General features: G+C 35.5%; 1 protein-coding gene across 1 annotated transcript; it reads left to right on the top strand.

Moving 5' to 3' along the window:
- The first annotated feature begins 104 nt into the window (after window positions 1-104).
- uhmk1 (U2AF homology motif (UHM) kinase 1) lies at window positions 105-17,269 on the top strand. Its single transcript, XM_082137407.1, has 8 exons — window positions 105-893; window positions 6,479-6,771; window positions 9,261-9,452; window positions 9,599-9,693; window positions 9,774-9,850; window positions 9,930-10,028; window positions 10,120-10,208; window positions 12,366-17,269. Exons 1-8 carry the CDS (start codon window positions 593-595, stop codon window positions 12,510-12,512), a joined length of 1,293 nt encoding a protein of 430 aa, XP_081993533.1. The 5' UTR covers window positions 105-592; the 3' UTR covers window positions 12,513-17,269.
- Window positions 17,270-19,009: the final 1,740 nt, after the last annotated feature.

Raw genomic sequence — 19,009 nt, 5'->3', positions numbered from 1 at the left:
TTTAAATATCCATAACAACAATACTATAATGTCATTCCGAAAGAGAAAAAAATAAAGGATTAATAATATTGGAATGGACTATATCCATTAATTGAATAGACTGTATTAAAGAGACAAGCGCTTTACAAAAAGCATTATATTATATGGATTTAAATGCTCTACATTTTAAATATAGAATTTAACTATTCAAATTTTACATTTGCTCGACCGAACAAAACACGGCTTTTAAAACAATGTCGTCATTTCCGGTATCATGGCCACCAAAACAGTGGCAAGAATTGATCAACTCGGTCCAGAACTGGGTTTCATGGATTCGCTGAATCTCTGAGACGCCACCTCGGCTTTTCGGATCTTTAAGATGCGACTATGGTGCTGCAGATCGCACCAATTTATGCGTTTGCATTAAAATAGCGCATTTAAGTCCTTGCTCGTCATCCGTTGATAGTTACCTCAGCTGTAAACTTTGGCTTTCAGACAAGCACTATGCAAAGATCATTTTAGGAAAAAGTTTCTGCAAAGGGCAACTAATGAAGCAAACACTACTTATTATGAACCTGATAGTATTTAACTCACATTATCATTGATATTACTTATGGCTAGCAGTTCTGGCTCCAATGCAAAAATGTCCAGTCCGAGTGTCAGCACACCGGGGACGACGGTGAGCCTGGGGGCCGTGGATCAGTTGACGAGCCCGGCGTTATTTGAGATTTACGGAAAGAACTGGAACGTGCAGGCTCGTTTGGGTCAGGGCGTCTCGGCCTCGGTGTACCGGGTGAGCTCCGGCAGGGCGAGTTCCGCAGTGAAGGAGTTTCAGGCGGACGCGCAGGGTGGAGATTACGGGTACCTGAAGGAAAGCTCTGTGCTGGAGAAGATTCAGGGACATAAACATATCGGTAACCACGTACAGGGATCAAGACCAGCTAAGAAACAGATTTAAACCAGTGGTTACCCAACAAGTCTTAAAATTATTTACATTTAGTTATCATTAACATTAGTTATTATTACCATAATCTTAATTAAAAAACAAAACAAAAATAGAGATGTAAAACATAAAACTGACATATTTTTTTGTTTTTATTACTTCTTTTTTACAGCCGTACCATAAGTACATATCAGCATAGATATGAGGGCCTTTCGAATATTGTCTTGGACAAAGGGTGAAGCCAGAAAGGTTGGGAACCACTGATTTAAACCGCTCTATATACCACTATAGTGGTATTAAAATCATGCAAAATGACATAATTTTTTACTTGAGTTCATTTCTTTGTAGTAAACTACTGTGTGATTTCCCTCCATTACACAAAAGTAAAAACTTTCAAAAGTTGTGATGAAACATTATTTGGGCCCTTTTAACACCATGTTTGTTATACAAATTCAACATTACACATTCATCCTGCTCATCCATATCTAAATAATTGTAAGAGCAAAAAGATCAAACAAATATAAAACAGCACATGCATTTTAGTCCTGGAATAGGCTTAAGTCTTGTCTGTGAAACCGGGGGTCAAAGTTTAAGTTCTTTGGTTGTGTAATTTTATAGTTAATATGGTCATGACTCATATATATATATATATTAATAATTAAGAAGAGGAGCACAATAGCATTTAAAACTTGAATGCAAAGTGATCATGACTCCTGGATAGGGCTGTAAAATCAATCACGATTAACCCCTTAAACCCTAAGCGTCCCGCCGGCGGGACGCCACCCCATGAAAAATATTCATAATCAAATTACTAAGCAACCACTGAATGGAACAACACAAAATAGGTATCATTTTAAAGCTTAGAATCTCAGCTTTTTAATGCATCTAATTACTTCGATCAACTCCTAATGATTGCAGAGTTATTCCACTAAATACGAGTGTACCCGCCGTTGGCGCCACCTAGCTGCAAAATTAATAATCATAATTTTTTTTCAAAAATATTACCTGGATCAACTTAAAATAGATGTCATTTGAAAGCTTAGAGTCTGAAATTTACAATGAATGTAGCCAATTTGATAAACTCCAATGTAGTGCTGAGTTATTTGCTGATAAATAGAAAAAAAATGTTTTCATAATTTATAAACTACTTTTTTGTACCACATACTGCAATATGTCAAAAACATCATACAGCTCAGATAGTCCTGTGTCATATGTCATTTGAAAGGTCTCAATGAGTAGAATACAACAAGCATAATTGTTCCAGGGTTTTTAATAAACTTGAGCAAGGTTTTTGTAAAATAACCCCTTAAGAGACCCATGTGTAAACCATATATGGATGCTGCATTTTAGACACATTTCCGCTTGTAACTTCATGAAACATGCTCCAATTGTGGAAAATGACACATCATTATTTACAGCAGATGCTTACAATTAAAAAGAGTCCAAACTCAACATAATCCATCACTCAGAACTAAAGATATTCCTCATGGAGTTCTAAAACACAAAAAAAACACTGATTCACGTAGCCTAGCAAGGTAGCTTAGACTTGGCCTTTTTACTCGTATCTTCATGAAATATACGCCGATCATGAAAAATTATACATCGTTATTTACAGCAGGAGCTCACGATTACAAAGAGCCCAAACTTAATATATTCCATCAATCAGATCTAAAGATATTTCCTCATGGCGTTCTAAAACAAACAATACCTCAGACGCGCCTATCCTAGTATACACTCATGAAGCACTCGCGTTTGGTTTTCAATTATAACTTCACAAAGCATGCACAGATCGTAGAAAAATGCACATCATTATTTTCAGCAGACTCTCACGATTAAAAAGAGCCCAAACTCATAAAAATCCATCCCTCAGATCTAAAGATATTCCTCGTGGGAGTTGTAACACACGAACCACCACCGGCGCGCATAGAGCATTTATTATAGATGTAGCACTTGTCGCGTTTTAACTCATAACTCAATGAAGCATGCATCAATTGTGGAAAATGGCACATCATTATTTACAGCAGATTGTTAAGATTAAAAAGAGCCCAAACTCATCATAATCCATCACTCAGATCTAAAGATATTCCTTATGGCGTTCTAACACAAAAAATAGCACAGGCGGATCTATGAAGTAGCAATAGCAGTGATGCGATGTTGTTTTGATGTGACGTTTCAGCTCATAACTCAATGAAACATGCATGGATTGTGAAAAACCACACATCTTTATTGACAGCAGATTCTCACGATTACAAAGAGCCCAAACACAACATAATCCATTGCTTTGATCACGAGATATTTCTCACGAAGTGATGCATACTTGGCTAAAAAACAAGTCTCTCATCATCCCGGGGTGCAAAGTGTTTTCCAGTTTTCCCGGAACCATCCGTGCTCGATTTCAAACGTGGAATAACACAAAATATGTATCATATTAAAGCTTAGAATCTCAGCTTTTTAATGCATCCAACCACTTCGATCAACTCTGAACGAGTGCTGACTAGTCTCTCTCAACCGGAGTGTACCGCCCGCAGACGCCCCACAGACGCCACCTAGCTGCGAAAATATTAATTATCATATTTTTCAAAAATATTGCCTTGATTCAAACAAAATTGATGTCATTTGAAAGCTTAGAGTCTGAACTTTACAGTGAATGTAGTCAATTCGAAAAACTCCTAAGTACTGCTGAGTTATTTGTTGATAAATAGAATTTTTTTTTTCATAATCTATAAAATAGTTTTTTGTACTATGTACTGCAATGTGTCAAAAAACTCATACATCTCATGAAACATTCAAAAATCGTTGAAAATTGCACTTCATTTTTTACAGCATATTAATACAATTAAAATGAGCCCAAAATTAACTTAATCTATTGCTTTTATGACAAGATATTCTTCATGGTGAAACAATTTTAAAAATGCCCATGAGGGGGCGTCAAGGTCTCAACAAAAAGGCTATCTTGGTTCCAAATGCTATAACTTTTGATTGCTTTATCCAATCACCACAAAATTTTATCCAGATGCAGCTCATATGTAGAGGGACTTTCCCAAAAAAGAATTTTCCTTCTACCTTATTTCCTTCCTGAGTTATTCCATGTCAAATAAGAAAGATATGCATTATCATTATAAAAATTATATATATTTTTTGTCTTTTATCAGCAGTTTCTCGGCAGGAGAATGTCCAAATGTAATGTAATGTATATTTTCAAAAAATTTGAAAAGTGTTCTTTCAAACGATACCTACCTTTAGAATCTCCTTGCTATAGTTTTGAAGTTATGAGTCTTTAGTTTTGTGTATGTCACTAAGAAAACTCATTTTTTTTATTGCCTTCCAAATGTGTGAGGACTAAACAAAAAGGCTCCCTTTGTTCCAAGTGCTGTAACTTTGGATTACTTTATGCTATCATCATAAAATAACGATCCAGACGCAGACCACACATAGGGGAACATCACAAAAAAAGAATTATTTTGCCACCATATTTCCTTCCTGAATTATTGCATTTCAAATAAGAAAGATATGTAAATTATTAAAAAATAATATTAATATTTTTGTCTTTTATCAGCATTTTCTCAGCATTAGATTGTCCAAAAGTAATAAAAATTTATATTTTCTAAAAATATAAAAAGTTTCCTAACAAATGATATCTACCTTTTGACTCTCCTCTCTATAGTTTTGAAGTTATGAGTCTTTACTTTTTTGTGTGTCACTCAGACAAAAAACTCCAAAAATGGCCTCAGGGTTTAAGGGGTTAATCACATCTAACATAAAAGATTGTGTTTATATTATATATGTGTGTGTATATATATATATATATATATATATATTAGGGGTGGAGCCGAACCCGAATACGGTATTCGGAAAGGCACAAATAATGTGTTTTTTACGAATACTTATTTCGAACAAATACTTTAAAAATATTTGTATTCGGGAACAAGAAAAACTTTATATCAAAAAGCTGCGTTTCCTCACGAGACATGGCGACCGGCGGTGCTGCTGATGTGGTGGCTGTAAATCCACTTGTTGATAAGAAAGGAGAAAGAGCCACATATGGAAATATTTTGGATTAGGCTAATGTCACGTTGTCATACGGGGCCGTTCACATAGCGCGTTTTTTTGCGCGTGCAGATTTCAAATGAGCGGCGCGGTTGCATAGCAACGACAGACGCCACGAGAGAGCAAGCGCTTGTGGAAAGGAGAAAGCGGTGCGAACTGCGCTCTCCATGATGACGAGGAAGTATCAGCAAAGAATTAATTGATTTCTAGCCCTTGCATTAGCTTTATATTTATGGAGATGAGAAATTAAATAAAAAGCCGTCATTATGTCATTAATATCAGTCCGTCAGAAAAGCAGTTCTAGGCTTATTCTTGGCTGGATAACTCTTAGCAGGTTTAAAAAGCCCTTTTAAAATGAAATATGAATGCAGTTTTGGATCAAATAAAAGTACAATCAAGTCAAATAAAACACGTTTTATCTCCTGTATAGTTTGTTAACACTACAATAAGATATCTAACATCAACACATTGAGTGAACAATATATTTTTACAACATTAATTAATGTTTGTGAATGTTATTTAATACAAACACTTGATTGGTCATGTTTGTTCACTTCATTCATTGTGCATTAAATAATGTTAACATAAATAATGTTAACTTTTGATTTTAAAAATGTATTTTTAAATTAACCCCAAGGAGAATAATTGCGACAGTATATAACTATTGTTTATTGTTAGGTCATATTATCTAATGTTATCTTACAAATGGAATCTTATTGTAAAGTGTTTTTAATACTACAATTTCCATCTTTGTAACCGTGATATACACTTTAATATATGTAAATTTAATCTAAATTAAGCTTTGGTACCGAAATTGGTACCGAGAACCGTGGATTTTCACTGGTATTGGTACCGAATACTGAAATTTTGGTACCGTGACAACACTAGTAGCTCTGTTAGCTCGGTAATTTAGACAAGGCTGTTGACAGTAACGTTAACGTAGGTAATGGCTGTTATGTTATTTTCTTTTCAATGACATTCGTTGTTACATGTTCATTGCTGGATTTATGGAAAAACATCAACCAATATTGCATATCCATAATTATTATAATGGATATAATTAAAGAATACTTACACTAACGTAAATTAGAAGTGTAACGCAAAAAAACTGGATTTTTACACCTATTTAGAATTTTACTCGAATACAAATACTTTTCCCCCCTCAACAAATACAAATACAGATACAAATACCGGCTGCTTTGCACACCCCTAATATATATATTATATTTATATATGTGTGAGTGTCTGTGTGTATATATATATATATACATGCACATAAAATATATTTATATATCATATATATACACACACACACACACACACACACACACACACACACACACACACACATATATATATATATATATATATATATATATATATATATATATATATATAAACAAACTTTTATGTTAGATTTCACAGCCCTACTCCTGGAGATCCAAAAGCTGTTATTTTCCAGCATTAATCCCAAGTTTAACATTGGTATTTTCTCTGTTGTGTCTCTAGTGGCGCTGTATGGAATGTTCACCAATCACAACCCATTCGGTGTGGCCACTCATTGCCTGTTGTTGGAGCTTTTGGACGTGAGCGTGTCAGATTTGCTGGTCAGGGCGAGTAATCAGGGGCACTCCATGTGGTTGATTCAGCACTGTGCCCGTGATGTTTTGGAGGCCCTTAGCTTCCTGCACGGAGAAGGCTATGTACATGCTGACCTCAAGCCCCGCAACATTCTCTGGAGCGCTGATGATGAGTGCTTTAAGCTCATTGACTTCGGCCTTAGCTTCAAAGAGGGACACCAGGTGAGGAGTTGAAATGGTTGGCATGAGACACCTCATCATTTGCTGTCAGAATTTATTCACAAACACTAAAGTTCAAAATTTTGGGGTCGGTAAGACTTTTTTATATTTTTGAAACAAGTCTCTTATGCTCACAAAGGCTGCATTTATTACAAATGCAGTAAAACAGTAATATTGTGAAATAGTATTACAATTTAAAATAACTGTTTATTATTACTAACTAGGGCTGTAGCTATCGATTATTTTAGTAATCGAGTATTCTACGGATTATTCCATCGATTAATCGAGTAATCGGATAAAAAATTGTGGTAATAAAAATAGATCCAAGTGAACAACAGCCTTTAAAATTACTTAAAGACAAATAGGTAACACTTTACAATATGGTTTGTTAGTTACTCAGAATGAACAATATTTATTTCTACAGCATTTATTAATCTTAGTTCATGTAAATTTCAACATTTGCTAATACATCATTAAAATTAATGGTTGTATTTGTTAACATTAATGTAATGAACTAACATGAACAAACAATGAACAGCTTTATTTGTATGAACAAATGTTAGTTACAGATGTAGCTATTGTTCATTGTTAGTTCATGTTGATTAATACATTAATGTTAACTAATGAGCCTTATTGTAGTGTTACCCAAATAACAATAACAAGCAATAATTATTGGTTCAAATAAAGTATCAAAGTAATCATATGGGTTTTATTGAACAACGCTGTTAAAATACACCATGTAAAATATATGATAACTAATAAACATAACATTTAATTCAAATGTCAACTTAATCTTTCATATTTGGTCACTTCTGTACGATAGAAATGCAACAGCTGCCGTAATTTCTTGAAAAGAACATGTGCACGTCAAAACATGCAAGCAGTGCAAGGGTTAAACTTTTATTTTGAAATCGCGATGAACAACAATTCGCACATGAGAATATATGCGATTGCGAATATATTTCTGAATATATTCAGAAACATACTTATGTATTCTCCTGTGTTGGCGAAGATTTATAAATGAGCTGCATTACGAATCTTGTGAAACGGCGCAGACTGCGTGCAGATGAACGTTATAAGCCACACAAACTCACAGCATGCAAAGATGGAGTTTGAGAAACCCGAGACGCTCCACGCATATAAATGATGACAGTAAGTTACTATGAAACACGCGTCCGGGGTTTTGCGTTCCCAAATGCACATTATTGGAAACTTAAACAAACAGCACATGCAGAGACTGAGTATACGTGTGGAGCAGCGTTTACTGTGAACGGAGCTGAGGTAGGCCTATTTTTAACACAATCTGCACGCATGTAAATAATTCAACCGTCATGCTTCTCTGTGGGAGAAAAAAAACAGCGCATATATTTATTTAACTTAATCTTAGCCTTTGTGATTTCACAATATCATGATTGTAAACAGTTAAATATATCGCGTAGCCTTAGAAAACTGTGTAATGCGGTTCATGGACTCTCGTCTGTGGAATGCACCACTTCCGGTATTTTGCCGGTTACTCGACACGGGTAAATTGCAATCGAGGATTTTTTTAAATCGAGTACTCGACTTTAATCGAGGAATCGTTACAGCCCTATTACTAACACAAAAGCCACAATCTGTGTCTCATCCGAAATGTTGTTTATTTACTGTCGTTTTAGAATTTAAAACTTTTATATAATATATATATATTAAAATATATTTAAAAATGTCAAAGCTGAATTTTCAGCAGCCATTACTCCAGTATTCAGTGTCACAAGATCTTTCAGATATAATTATAAAATTCTGATTTTGGTGCTCAAGAAAACATGTTGAAAACAGTAGTGCTGCCTTATATATTTTGGAAACTGTGATACCATTTTTTTTTAGGATTATTTGATTAAAGGTAGGGTAGGCAATTTCGGAGAGGCTAGCAATAGCAATCTAGCTTTGAAAGCATAAGATCCCACTCTCCCTCCAGAGCGTCTCCAAAGCCACGCCTCCTCTAAACACAAGAACGAGCACAGCCAGAGCAGATTCTGCAGTGTTACGAGAGACAGCGTTAAATTACCTCAAAGCACATAACATTACAATAATAATGACAAGCTCTGACTTGTACCACCTGACAGCTGAATATTCATTTCAGCATTGATAGTGTTGCCATAGAAACGCATCAATACGAGTCTGAGGATGAGAACGTCACGTGTTGCCATCTCGTAATTACGGTTACGACATAGCGACCGAATGCAAAGATTAGGCGAATATTTTTTGGTCCAGAAGATATGTGTACATTTTGTAATATTTAGACCACTTCTATTATTGATTGCTATCAGGATGTGAAGAGAGTTTCAACCAGTATAACAAAAAGTGTTTATGAAAAACATTGCCTACCCTACCTTTAATAAAAGAACAAAATCTTACTGACTGCAAACTTTTGAATGGTAGTTTAGCATTGATGTGTCTTATTTTTAGATATAGGTTCGCAGTGAGCCTCAGGGTTTCTTGTCTGTTCCGCACAGGATGTGAAGTACATCCAGACTGATGGATACCGGGCACCTGAAGCTGAGCTGCAGAACTCACTGGCCCAGGCAGGTCTGCAGAGCGACTCTGGCTGCACAACTGCTGTGGACATGTGGAGTCTGGGCATCGTTCTTCTGGAGATGTTCTCAGGAATCAAACTGAAAGAAACTGTGAAGTCTCAGGAATGGAAGGTCAGCAGAGACCCAAGCAGCTGTGAAGCTGAACTCCACCTTGAATATGACCTTGAATGTTATTTATTTTAATAATTTTCTCTGTGTAATGTAATTTGACCGTAATGTTGTTCTTGCTAAAATATGATTGTGTTGCGTCTCTGCAGGATAACAGTTCTGCAATAGTAGACCATATCTTTTCAAGCAATGCTTTGGTTTACCCGGCTATCCCTGTCTATCATTTGAGGGATCTGATCAAAAGGTAGGAAGTAAACTAAGCAGTGCAGTTGTGTGTTCTTTAGACATGACTAGAGTAAGTAATATGTATCTTTACTTTCCCAGTATGCTTCACAATGACCCGAAACTCAGAAGCACAGCTGAGGCAGCACTAATCAACCCTTTCTTCAGCATTCCCTTTGGTTTGTATCACTCAGCATCTAAAAGCATTGTCTGCATTGCTTGGTGTTTGTGTGAGTGAGAGACTGCTTTGGGTTTCAGCACCTCATATTGAAGATTTGGTTATTCTGCCTACGTCTGTCCTGAGACTTCTAAACGTAATAGATGACAGTCACCTGTATAATGAGGATGAGTATGAAGGTGAGTCTTTGTCTCTACATTTTCTTTATAGCAAATATACCTTTTTTTTTTTTTGCAGATCTCAGTCACATTTACTTCTTGTCTTTCTTAGATATAATAGAGGACATGAAAGAAGAATGTCAGAAGTATGGCACAGTGGTATCCTTATTGATCCCAAAAGAGAATCCTGGAAAGGGACAGGTGAGGAAAATTTGAATATAAATTAGTCTAGATATTTTCTTTACCTAATAAATTCATTGTATAGAAAATGACACTGGTCACTGTGTGTGTACAATAGTGGCCAAAATTGATGTCCAGAGGGGGTGTTTGTTTTTAGTGACTCTACAAGCTCAATTAAACCATCAAAATATGAGGAAAATATATATACATTTTTTAAATGTTTTAAATATGAGGGAAGAAAACGTTTATTGTTTATCTGACAAAATTTAAATGACAAACTACAGCTACAGGTTTTATTTTAGTAAGAAAAAAAAGAAAAAAATCAGAAATGTATTATATTACTATAATATAATTCAATAATAATATGATAATTAGCAAATTTCTCTTTAATTATTTGCATTTACATACTTAAACTTTGTATCTCCTTTTATCTTCACATTCAATTCTGGTTGGAAGCTCACAAAATCCCATTTCTTTTGTCATGTTATTCGCAAATTCGCAAAAATCTAACCTTTCATTGAAGTATAAGGATTGAAGTTTTTCTCCAAAACACGTTGGCCATAATTATTTGCACCCATAGAATTTTAAATATATAAGTATATTTAATAACATTAATGGGTAATTCTTACAGGCTATTACATCTGAATTATATATGTTTCTTTTTATAAATGGCTACAACAAATGTTGATACCTTAAACAAAAATTCTAATAGGAATTTTTGGAGCAGGTGTGTTCTTAAAAATTAATTTCATAAATTTTTTAGCACACCAGGGTGACTAGGAACATGACATTATCTAGCTATGACTTCTTGTTTCGCGGGAGTATAAATATGCGGAAACACAAAGGCCAAATTTCGTTAATCGTCCATTACAATGACTAAAACCAAAGAATATAGTTCTGATGTGCAGCAAAAGATGTTGAGCTTCACAAAATAGAAAGTGGCTATAAGAAAATAGCTTAAGCATTGAAAATTCCCATTTCCACCATCAGGGAAATAATTAAGAAGTTCCAATCAACTAAATGTTGGAAGAAGACGTGTCTATAACGTCCTAATGCACAGTGAGGAGGAGAGTTTGAGTGGCCAAAGACTTTCCAAGGATCACAGATGGAGAATTGCAAAGATTAGTTGAGTCTTGAGGTCAGAAAGCCTAAGGAAAAATAATAATCAAACAACCCCTACATCACCACATGTTGTTTGGGAGGGTTTCAAGAAAAATCCTCCTCGCTCCTCCAAAGACAAACTCCAGCATATTCAGTGGTCAGACACGACTGGAACTTCAAAAGTGACCTGCTTCTATGGTCAGATGAAACAAAAAAAATAGCTTTTTGACAGCAAATCCACCAGATGGGGTTAGTACAAACAGGGATAAAAAGTACCCCATGTCCAGGTTAAATATACTGCTGGATCTTTAACCGATGTGGGCCTATTTTTTGCTGGAGATCCTGGACATCTTGTTCAGATACATGGTATCACGGATTCTAGCAAATACCAACAGATAAAAATCTAAACCTCACAGCCTGTGCTAGAAATCTTATAATGGGCCGTGGTTGGATCTTCCAGCAGGACAATGATCATAAACAAACATCAAAATCAACACAAAAATGTGTCACTGAGCACAAAATGAAGCTTCTGCCATGACCATCCCAGTTCCCAGACCTGAACCTTATAGAAAATGAGTGGGCTGAACTGAAGAGAAGAAGCGCCAACATGGATCTGGGAATCTGGAGAGATTCTGTATGGAGGAATGGTCTCTGATCTCTTGTCAGGTGTTCTCAAACTCAGAGCTGTTATCTTGGCAAAAGGAGGTTGCTAAAAGTATTGAATAAAATTATGCTAATTATTATAGCCAACTTGATTTGGAGAAAAGCATTTATTTCATAATGTGATTTACCCCCCACTTTCAATTCTTTTACTTCAATGAAAGGTTCGATATTTTTACAGCCATCTTTGATCATATTTACCAGGTGTGCCAATAATTCTGACCACAACTGTCGATTTTTGCCATTTTTGACACAATCCCGTGTTGCTTTCTAACCCGACACAACAGTAACACAAATTAGAAATAAGGTATTGATTGAATTTGAAGCAGGAAGATTTACATCCTATCACAATAATGATGTTAACAAAAAAAATCATACAGTGAATTTGAAGACTCATTATTCATCTTGTCTTGGCAGGTGTTTGTGGAGTATGCAAATGCTGGAGACTCCAAAGAAGCCCAAAGACTGCTGACAGGACGAACATTTGATGGCAAGTTTGTGGTCGCTACGTTTTATCCTCTGAGTGCCTATAAGAGAGGTTACTTATACCAAACCGTGCAGTAAGGCTGCACACACATCTCCACACAAAAAGTGTAAATTACCTTACAAACATGTGACTGCTTTTAAGATCATGTTGTGTGTATTAATCTATTGTGCTACCTTTAATATGTACTTGTGTCACTAAGATCAAAATTGTTGTGAATATAGGCACACATGCAGTTATCTTGGACAAAACAAGGTGAAAAGTTTTAGTGCCTGCTTCCTACTTTTTTACTAAAATATCAAACCACAATAAGACAATTATATTTACCGTGTGATAGCTGGTTGCCAGACGTTCAATACTTATGCTTCCATGCGTTGTCATTTTGATTATTTAATTTGTTTGAAGTGGTATTGATGCACTGCTTTGGTTTACACTGCCTTCTAAACAACAGATCACTTTAGAGACTAGGTTTACATGCTCTTTGAATGTCTACAATTCCAAAATTTGCAGATTATGTGGCCTGTTTTCTTCCGTTGTTAGTTTTAGTGATGGTATGTTGGGAATTTCCAGTTATTATGCACATATTTATAAACTACTGGCGAAATACACTGGCCTGCATGCACTGTGCCGTGGTTAACATTTATGTTCGACTTGACCATCAAGCTGTTTAACCGCATTTAAAGCGAAGACGGAAATCCATCAATATCTGCCGAAAGAGCACAAAAACGACAGAGTGGGTAGATCATTCTTAAGTGACTTTTCTTTGCTTATTCAGGGTTGACTGGAATGAGACTCCATGTTTAACACAAAAGCCACAATCTGTGTCTCTACCAAAATGTTGGTCAAAATCTCTCTGGAGATCTTTATTGAACCATATACTGTTGTTTTACAATTTCCATCTCGAATTCCAAAGTATAATATTAGCTGTGTCTGGAAACTCATCGAGAGCATGTCAAGTGGACTTATTGACTTCTTCTGAAACTACTCAAGTCTTAAAATGTGTGAAATGGTATATCACACAACTTCATAGCACACATTTTGTGAAAATTCAGGAGCAAATGATCTACTCTGTATCTTCCTTAAGCTGGACTGCCCTAACACATGGATTAGTAATTCTGTTATTGTAATAATATTATTGTAAAACATACAACTGTGTTACCTTACTATCTAATACACAGTAACACAAATTGTGTAGCACACCATTTAATATTAGCTCAGAAAGGCTCTTCTTGTTAAAGCTGAAATGCCTTCTGCAGACATGTTAAAGTCAATTGTATCAGCTATTTGAATGGATTTGACTATACAACAATAGTGAGTGATTTTGAAGTCATTATTTAACAAACATTATTTAAAGTTTTCCGGTTGTAGGTATAGTGTTCCTGGTGTCATTGTGCTTTTCAGTCAGTTTGTCTGTGATTGCATGACATGTGGAGTCTTTATTAGTACTTCAGAGCTGACACATTAGTTGTTTCTAAGCGCATTCTCATTTATGAATATTGTCTGAAGGGTGATTTTCTTTTCTCCTACCGTCCAAACTGCAATACTACGGAGCGGCATGAGGAGAAAAAAATATGTATTTAGTCTTGAATTAAGAATTCGTTCCCATGACTAAATCTTGTCTTAAACTTCAGAAGAAGTTTCATAAATCGTGGTTCATGAAACGTGGCCACAATTTAATAAAGCGAGGGAACGAATTCTTAATTTGTTCTTAATATATATGTCCTGCAGTCTAGAAACATAAAATTAACTTCCACAGCTGTGAGCTCTAATATTATATAAGTGCACAAGACAATGTGAGGAAAGAACAGGCTGTTTTTCAATATTCAGATGTTAAAGAATTTGAAGTTTAAACCTAAAACATTTTCCTTTTTTTTTTTTTTTTTTTTCTTCTTCTAACTTTCTAGATGAGGTGTGGGTTAGATGGCATTGTGGCCAATAGTTTTTCTTTTTCTTTTAGTTTTTTTCTTCTTCTTTTTGATGGGAATGTTTTAGTGTTAATGTAGGATAAGTGCACTTTGGTTGAACTGATGAGTGTGTGTCATTCCAGATCTGTGCAATTTACTGAAATTCTGACTGACTCTGAGCATTGAAGAAATTGTGAGTGATCTCGATTTTATACACTCTATATCTCTCTCTCGCTGACTCTTTCACTTGAATGGTGATGACATTTGAGAGAATAATGGAGATGGAAAGCAAGATATATTTTAGTATCCTGCTCATATGAATCTGAATTTCTGCCACTGGAAAAAGTGGCTCTTGTTTACAAAGATTCAGTTACTAAGCATTTGAGCTTGTCTGTGTTGAAATCTTCATTGGGATACTAATTATATACGTTACATTGGATAAACTTCACAAAAACAAAAAGAGAGCCAGAACTAAATGAAATAGCCGTGGCTACTGATTTACAATAAGGAGACTGTTTCCTTGTCTTGCTTTATTCCTCTTCCCGTTTAAGCCAGAGAACAGCTACAGTGAGCAAATAATTGACTTTTAAGATGTTGGATAATTCTTTCTAGTTATTGTTTGTTACTCAGTTACTCAGAAACAAGCATTTATAATACTAATTACAATGCCAAATGTATATCATGATGAATCTAAAAAGTTAGTTATGAAACAGATTGGAAGTGATTTTTTTGTATGCGAATACTGTGTAGGTCTAATGGAAAATTGCTCACATGCATCAGACCATTAATGAGAAACTGACTTTTGTGTCATTTTAATAGATGTGAAAATATAAGTGTGAAAAGGAAGATTCCAGTTTTACAATTCAGATTGATGTTGATACAAAGTCTTAAATGGATGATAAAAATGCATATCCAGTTTATAGATTAGTGAATTGACATAGGTGCGAGAATAGCAATAGTCATTTCAAGTGTATCTTGTAGATATGAGCCATCCAAATTTTGAATTCAGCCCGGTGATCCAAAATAAAATTTATGATACCAGGATGAAGGCCTACTTTTTCCTCAAGCAAGATCCTCAAAGCTACTCAAATAGAGCCTCGAGGCCCCTTCTAACTCTTTCAGAAAGCACAGAGATTGCTTTCCATAACTGACTACTGCATAGAAGAGATGGGTGTCTGTCAGGGATCATTTCATGCTGCCTTAATTGTTTTGTATGTTGTAATAATGTCACAGTCAGTGAACGCTAGACTGTGAGAAAAGTGCCAAAATTGTTTCGAAGCCTTCTTTTCTCTCCCCCACCAGCAACCCCGGAGAAATACTAACTCTGCAGGGAAGCCATATGTTGAAATGCATTTAAATGCCTTTAGATGTGTCCAGAAACCTTGGATGCCAGAGATCACATGAACAGTAAAGCACAGTGCTGGAGTTTGGCTGGCTTTTGTGTTTGTGTAGAGAGTAATGGACCTCCCTAGAGAAAACACTGCAGGGTGTAACCACAGATAGACATGGGAGTGAAACGCTCTTTGGGTCTTAATAACGCCAGAAAGGTTGGAGAACTAAATGGCCGCTTGAATGGCGAGAGAGATAGGCCTATTGAATTTAATCAGGAATGGAGAAAATGCTTAAAAATGCCCTTGTCATCTACCTTCATATATATTAAGATGATTTCCTTTGTAACCCTTTTTAAAAATTGGAATCTGCTGCTTTATTGGTTTCTATATTGAAGTCATACATATCACATATATCTCATAGCTTGCACATGACCTTTGACGTAAAAGAGAAAGACAACTCACTCACCTGACATTTAATGAGGAAGTGTGCACTTCAAGAGCAGTGAGGCCATAGGTTGACATGAATCATGTCAATTAAGATATATGGGTTATAGTTCAGAGAGAGACTGGATATGTGGCTTTGCTAAGGTAAAAAACTATCAAGAAAGATGTATTATGGAGATTGTACTGCATTTGGCTTTGTTACAGGATCAGAGTTGATGCTGTGTAAACACAACAGAACATGTTGTGGAATCTACTGTTTGTGGTGAAGTCACGGTGAACATGCTTACTTGGAAAAGGAGTTTAATTGCATATAGTAACATGGTCAAAAAGTTAGCAAAAATAGTGTTTACAGTACATTTGTGGTACAATACAGAGGGAAACGTGCAGGGTTTATAGCGTGAACGCAGTAAGGAGAATGATGCGAATTCTGATGAAATGTCTCTGACTGTTTTAAATGCCGATTCTATGTACAATGCTTCTCTTTAAAATGTGCTTTTCAAATTGAAGCTTTGCCAATGATTTCTTTATTACTGAAAATATGGATTTTCAACAGTGAAAATTCCCTCCGAAACATTAAAAAAGGTTTAATAGATATTTTTTGATAAATTAATAATGGATGCAAATGCAGATCAGTTAAAGTATATAATGAAAGTCTAAAGTTATTCAATTTAATAACATGAGATTAAAATTAATTGCAGATAGATAATAATTATACATCATAGATGTGGTGCTGGTGGCCTGTGTTACCATTTCTTTGCTCCATGTTAAGACAATCCTTGTCGTTGTGTCCTTGTATAACCATCCTCATTTCCCTAGTCTTCTTTTGCCTGAGGCAGAGATGTGATTGGGGGAAACTTAAGATAATAAAGCGCTGCCTTAAAGTCCACATAATATGTAGCAGGGAAAACGAACCTAAACTTGAATTTGAACTTTACAAAGTAGAGAAAAATTATCTTGAATCTAGCATTGAGTGCAAGGATGAGTGTTTTATGTATTAGGTAGAATGAGTAGAAAGATGTTGTTGATGTTTTTTGTCAAATGTAATTTGAGCAGATGATCGTCCGCCAAGGAATCACGGGAGACTGTGACTTAAAAGCTCTGGAGGGAATGAATACTTTTCATGTTTCTCTCAATAAAATGTTAATGTCCGTCTCATGACCTTGTGTCTTTATTTCATGGGCTTTTTATCTCATTAGTAGATGCTCCAAACTTCTTGAAAGAATCAAATCCTTGAAGAAAGTGTTATTGGCCATTAGATGGCAGCACTTCCTTTCAGACTGTTAAAAGTGTATTGCATTTTCTTCTAAGGTCAGTGTCAGTGTGGAATGGGATATCATTACTGAGGCATTTGAAAGTTTACCTCTGGATTTATGCACATCATACCTGCAAAAAAAAAAAAAAGTAAATAAATAAGAAATATATATTAGAGCTATTCTTTTGAATTTTGAATTTTTGTGTTTGATTTTATATTTTTATAGACAAAAGTATTTAATTTTACCATCAGCCATTGTTGACAATAACATGGAGATATAAGAATCTCCACTGATGTTCAAAAGTTTGTGGTCAGCAAGATTTTAAAGGTATAGCGGAGGATGTTTTACTTCCTGGTGGGTAGTCTAAACTATTGGATCATTCTGGTGAATCAATCAAACTTTTCAAAAAGTGGAGAAGGCGGGTCTTATCTAAAATTTGGAAAGATCCTCCGCTATACCTTTAACTTTTATAGCAAGGATGCATCAAATTGAACAAAGCTGACTAAATACTTATTCATTAGAGAATCCTGAAAAAAAGTATCACAGTTTCCACTCAAATATTAAGCGGCAAAACTGTTTTCAACATTGATAATAATTCGAAATGTTACCTAAGCACCAAATCAGCATATTAGAATGATTTCTGAAGGATCGTGTGACACTGAAGTAATGATGCTGAAAATTCAGCTTTGCCATCACAGGAATAAATTGAATTTTAAAATAAACGTTTTATTTTAAAAGTTAATATTTCAAAAATAATATTGTTTGGTGAGCATAAGAGATTTCTTTCAAAAACATTAAAAAATATTAACAACCTTGAACAGTAGATTCCAAAGACCCCCATCTGTTTTGTCAGTTTCCTGCAGTTCTCTGTAGCCCCACATCGCTGCCAGTATAAAGGTTCAGCAATTTACTGCAGTTTAATAAAAGAGGCCTTGTACAGGGCTCTCATTGAGGTAGGCAGTTTCCCAACACTGTCAACTAAATGAATTACAAAAGGAGCTGTTTCAATGAGGCGGTATTAATTAGTGCAGGAGAGCTTGCTCACATCCAGGCGAAGTGAAAGATATGTGGTGTTGAAAGCGAATGTTAACCTGCGTTGAAGTCTTTCCCACTAGAATTAGCAAAACACCCATGCATGGCTGCACAATCTCGTTTCGGAATATGTATGACAGAGGAATCCAGAGGATGTTATGCTTTAGGCTCACTGCCTTCTCGATACCCAAGTGTTTATGTTCACACTGAAGATATGCACATGCATCTACACAGCACCTGTGACTTTTTGCACAATTTGCATGTTCCCTAAAAGCAAACATGCTTATGCCAACATACTGTTCTATCCTAAGCCTGTTTCCTGTCAACAAGCTTTGCCTGAAACATAGCAGGAAAAAAGCTGTACAACACAAGGCTGTATTTCGCTCAATGGGTTTTGTGTTATTTTGAGAGAAGGAATATCCAATTTAAAAATCATACCATAGTGCAGCATTTCTCAATCCTGCTCCTAGAGTCTAAGCCCATACACTTTTTTAGTGGTGTTTGCTAAGGCAAGCATCAATATTTCTAAAGCTCACACTTGTGGTTCAAGATTTCAGTAAACCCCTTAACCTTTGTATTATCTTCAGCACACACATACCACATAATTTCTGAC

The sequence above is a fragment of the Leuciscus leuciscus genome (genome assembly GCF_965113295.1).
Source record: "Leuciscus leuciscus genome assembly, chromosome: 14".
Lineage (NCBI taxonomy): Eukaryota > Metazoa > Chordata > Actinopteri > Cypriniformes > Leuciscidae > Leuciscus > Leuciscus leuciscus.
The sequence above is the reverse complement of the archived record's forward strand: the minus strand, read 5'-3'. Positions and strand labels throughout refer to the sequence as shown.

Coding starts and splice junctions, on each gene's coding strand:
- uhmk1 (XM_082137407.1), top strand. CDS start 593: ATGGCTAGCAGTTCTGGCTCCAATGCAAAAATGTCCAGTCCGAGTGTC. Junction 6,772..9,260: donor GCTTCAAAGAGGGACACCAG/GTGAGGAGTTGA, acceptor TGTTCCGCACAG/GATGTGAAGTACATCCAGAC. Junction 10,209..12,365: donor AGAATCCTGGAAAGGGACAG/GTGAGGAAAATT, acceptor TTGTCTTGGCAG/GTGTTTGTGGAGTATGCAAA.